Genomic DNA, 4,745 nt, shown 5'->3' on the forward strand with positions numbered 1-4,745 from the left:
ACATCAAGCAGGAAGCCGGAGGGTACCGGGAAGGACCTCCATACCAGAGACGGGGATCTCTCCAGCTCTGGCAATTTCTTGTGGCTTTACTGGACGATCCAACCAACTCCCACTTCATTGCCTGGACTGGTAGAGGGATGGAGTTCAAGCTCATTGAGCCAGAAGAGGTGAAACCATTTAGCTTCTCCACAGGCTCAGGGGGATCAGCCACTGGTTTTTGAGGCTGCAAATTCCCAGGTGGCTTTTCCTCTGCCCTGTGAAGGCTCCTGCGGCCAGCTTGCAGCAAGTCAAGGTTTTTGAAAGAGGTCAAAACACTTGGGCGACACAAATATCAGGTTTAAGAAAGGCCGCCTGTAAGTTTAGAGTCTCAGGAATGCTGTGAGTCAAATTACCCACTGCCTCCACGTTCCTAGACACTTCACTCTCAAGGTTGCTGTGGCCCGTGCCGTCTTACCATGCTCTGTACTTGCTGACATTGAGGTTTGGAGTTCTGAACCCTACTGATAGCAGAAGTTTTCATGAAAATCTAGAAGAAACTACATCCCAGTCTAAATATAATTTTATATCAAAATGACATTAACTACGGTGTAATTTCTAATGCTGCCTTGTTCCAAAAAAAACCCCAACCAACCCAGGGATATCTGGGAGGTGTGTCTGTAATACCTGTTCATATCTTGCTCCAATGAGAGCTGCATTTAGCACTGGTTTTGCTACATACCAACCTTTACAGGTACTTTCAGTGCAAGTGAGTTGTTCTGGTGGGCTGACACATGCTTTCAACAGATTTCTGAGTCTCATCGACAAAGCTGAAATCATGTAGCAGGAGGAAGAAAGGCACATGGGCCTTCCAGGGGAGGTGTTCCCTCACACTTGGGCTCCTGGTACATCTGTGATCCTTGAAGATGAAGTGTAGCATGGGATGAAGCAGTCCTTTAGCATCCTCAAGCTTTTAGAATACTGGAGAGTAAGGAGAAGTGGTGACAGCAAATGAGCTCTGTAGTGGCAAGGAAATGCCCCTCTGTGATATCAGGTGCTTCCGTTTGAGTTGTACTCTTCCAGTTGAAAAGCTGATAAATATTTATTGTTTGTAAATAATTATTGTTACGTTGTAAATGTTTATATGTGTTGTGGTACCACTCCTCTAAAGAGACTCAGCTGGATAATGTTCTTTTGCCCTTGGGCTGGGTTCACAGACATTCATGCACTTTGATGCTTTATTCTGCAGGTAGCCAGGCTGTGGGGTATCCAAAAGAACCGTCCAGCCATGAACTACGACAAGCTGAGCCGATCCCTTCGCTACTATTATGAGAAAGGCATCATGCAGAAGGTCAGTTTGCAAGGCAGATGGAGGTTTTATGCCTTTAGTGATGCTTCTCTTGCTTGAGACAGGAAGTCTTACAGGTACAGAACATACTTGCGCAGGCGTCCTGAGCTTTCTTTTCCCATAACTGCTCTTTGCAGCAGTTAAATGAGGAAGCTGTAAAGGAGCTGAATCTAGGCAACATACGGGAAATAAAACAAAGGGGAATAATTCTTTCTTCCTTTCTTTCTCTCTGTCTGCAGTCAGAAGAGTTGGAATTTATGCAGCTGCAAGGACATATAATCACTCTAGACTTGCTGCTGGTGAGAGAGAGGCTGCTGGGGAGTTGGTCGGAGGTGTTAGGGATGGTCTCTTCCAGATCTAGGGCACTGGAGAGAATAACTGCAACTGTAATTTTGTCACAGTACAGACTGGTCAGGGACTCTTGATGCTGTTGCTACCCAAAGCTGGCAGCATCTCATTTCCCAGGAGCTGTCCAGGGGAGACTGGAGCAGCAGAGCAGCAGTGTGACAGCACGAGGAGAAGTTTACAACTCTGACATGTCTCAGGGTAACGGGCTAGAGCAGACACACGTGTTTGCAAGACTCCTCTGCTGCAGAGGAGCATCGCCCAGTGCTGCCTGTGTGCCTGCAGCGTCTGTCTCCTGTCTTCCCTGCAGGTGGCTGGAGAGCGCTATGTGTACAAGTTTGTGTGTGAGCCTGAAGCCTTGTTCTCTCTGGCCTTCCCCGACAACCAGCGGCCGGCGCTGAAGGCAGAATTTGACCGGCAGATCAGTGAAGAGGACACAGTGCCTCTGTCTCACCTGGATGAGAATGTTACTTACGTGCCGGACCTTGGGAGCCTCCCTCCACAGCTGTACAGCAAGGGCTACACCTACTAGCGCTGCTGGGAGCACACTGTGCCACCCTTGCTTGTGTCGAAGGAGATGTCTGGTTAGCATGCAGTCAGGATAAGCATTGTTCCAGGCCAGCCCAGGGTGGCACTAAATCACGAATACCTGTTTTCGTCAGGAAGAGTGTTTGAGTACACACGCGGATAATCACCTGACAGGGATCTTGTGTGCTTGTGCCAAGACCCTCGTGTTTTTCAGGATGGGACTCGATCTCAGCGATGCAGACATTTTCTGAGCAGCGGAGCTGCAGCTTCAGCAGCACACAGGGCAGCAGCTGGAACAAACAAGCCTGTTGCAGTCCCTCTCTTTGGTGAGCGAGGAGATGCCAGTGTACTGGGGTTTTTTTTCAGATATGAGGATGCTCCAATGCTGCTGCTGACTCCGCTCCTCCAGTACATATGCTGGACCTCTGTGCAGCCTGCCCTCAGCAAGGGACGGCTCCGATGCACAGGAGCTCACCGCAGCAAGGCCAGTCGTGACACCTTCCCAGGATGGCTGCAACACCGTGGTCGCAGATTATGCACCTTCCTCGTGAACTGCTTTGTGGGAATGGGGCATACGTGTTGTCTTGTATGTGCATGCTCCTGCCTTATCACCTCCTTGCTCACAGCACTTCTCGCCAGGGTATCTGGTGCTTAGGGGCTCTGAGCAGGGCAGCTGGAGGGACTGGCCGGGATCACAGCAGCCCTGGAGTACCCGGCACAGCATTCGCTGCAGGGGAACTACAGAGCTGCCTGATGGCCCTGGTGTGGGGCACGGGTCAAAGCAAATGCCACCTTCAGGCAGTGGGACTGCAGGAGCAGCAAGGCCTGAGCCACCAGTTCCCTGTAGTGTTGTGAACAACTTCTTCAACAAACATCCTCCAGACCTTCAAAGACCTGCCAGGCTCTCGAGTGTGCCCATACCGGGCTTGGCTAAAAAATCATCTGAGGCAAGACAATAACCTGGTGGAGCTGTGTTAAGAAAATTATTTACAAAAGTAAAGTAACCTAAACTATACACAGATCTTAATACCTGAATTCAGACTTAACCTCCACAAATGTTTGTATGTTTGAGGGAAATCCCCATGTGTTGGGAAAGCAGCTATCTTTCCAGCCTAATGCAGCACATGCAACTTAACTAGACTGACTGGTTTTCAACAATAGTGAACATTTATAATGGGCACCACATCCTCACCCGAGAGGTGCCTCTTTAATTAGCAGCTCTGACCGTGTGCCTAGTGAGACAAGGAGCAGTACAGCGTACCCATACAGAAAAAGCGTTTCCTGCTGCTTCAGACTGATGTTCCAGCTGCTGAACACAGAGCATCTCCAATGCCACCGACGTGATAGCATGTATATCGATGGAAAGCCCGATTTCCCCCAATGACTCTCCCCTGCATCGCTAATGCCAACCCTCCCAGCCTTGTCCCTGAGCAGGAGGGCCAGGAAAGGCAGCTCTCCCTGCCTGAGAGTCCGGATACTCGGAGCAGCCTGCTCTCCTGGTGCCTGTGCGTGCCCCGTGTGGTCCAGAGGCTTCGTGTTCTGGCAGCTCCTGGCCCTCCTGCCTTGCCCTGCTCCCACCCAGCAAGCCCATCCCCTCTGGAGCCCTACCATTGGTATAAGCTGCCTTTACTATTTATGAGTGTAAAAATACTATAAACTGGTCTATGCCTTTGGCCAATGCACCTTCACTGGGCCCCTGGCTAGTGTTCCCTCACCTTCTGAGCTTGCTTTGACCATCTCCTTGGCACCAGCTTGCAGCTTTGTGTAGTGAATCCTGGTGGAGTGCAAGAAATGAACACTTCAGTCCCCTGACATCCTTACAACCAGCCATACAGCCAGGACTGAAAGATCACAATGAAAAGTGTATCCTCCAGCTGCACCTGGTGCCAAGAGAACAGTTCTCTGCAGCTGCACCATCCCCACTCCCATGCTGACCAGACACTGGCACAAGCTCCATGGCTTTAATCAGCTTTTCCGTGAACTTCATCTCTCTCCTAGGACAGCGAGCGTGTCACCGCCTGCTGAGCCGTGACGTGACCAGGGCAGCACAGGGCACACCAGCAGTGACAGCAGCACCCTGGCCCTGGCCGCGGAGCTGGGAGAGCCTGGCCAGGACATGGCCGCTCCCGTGGGCCCAGTGAAGGCTACGGCAAGGACAGGAGCTACCCTGCAGCAGAGGGGCCTTTCCCACTGCACCTTCCTCAGCAGGGTTGGGTACCTCCTAAGGAAAGTACTTATGCCTTGTGGAGGCAAAATGTAGGTGTGGGCTGTACCCTGCTGCAACACTGTGCTTCTTATCCCTGAGACTAGCAGCTTGCTTTGATTTGATATCTCAATCTGCAGGATTCCCAAGGATTTTACATTTATCCAGTATTCTTTGGGCTACCCTCTGCCCAGCCACTCTTCCTTCCAGAAAGGGAATTCAGGGAGCTAGTTCACACTTGGATGAAATTTTAGCTCCATGTTTCACTCAGGTTTGTCAATCCAGTGCAACAGATGGATAGCTGCAGAGCAGTTCTGGGAATCGGCAAGAATGGAGGGGCAGTGA

The 4,745-nt window shown here is 50.8% G+C and overlaps 1 protein-coding gene across 1 annotated transcript in view; it reads left to right on the forward strand.

The window, feature by feature from the left end:
• The window catches only part of ETV4 (ets variant 4), a gene marked incomplete at its 5' end in the record, with an annotated part of 10,837 nt that extends 8,636 nt beyond the window's left edge, over window positions 1–2,201 (forward strand). The window contains 3 exons of the mRNA XM_010076431.1: window positions 12–167; window positions 1,226–1,327; window positions 1,980–2,201. Coding sequence (XP_010074733.1) covers window positions 12–167; window positions 1,226–1,327; window positions 1,980–2,201 — 480 coding nt within the window. The remainder of the gene's footprint in view (window positions 1–11; window positions 168–1,225; window positions 1,328–1,979) is intronic.
• Between the last annotated feature and the right edge of the window lie 2,544 nt (window positions 2,202–4,745).

Source organism: Pterocles gutturalis, unplaced genomic scaffold (assembly GCF_000699245.1).
Source record: "Pterocles gutturalis isolate BGI_N339 unplaced genomic scaffold, ASM69924v1 scaffold30923, whole genome shotgun sequence".
Lineage (NCBI taxonomy): Eukaryota > Metazoa > Chordata > Aves > Pterocliformes > Pteroclidae > Pterocles > Pterocles gutturalis.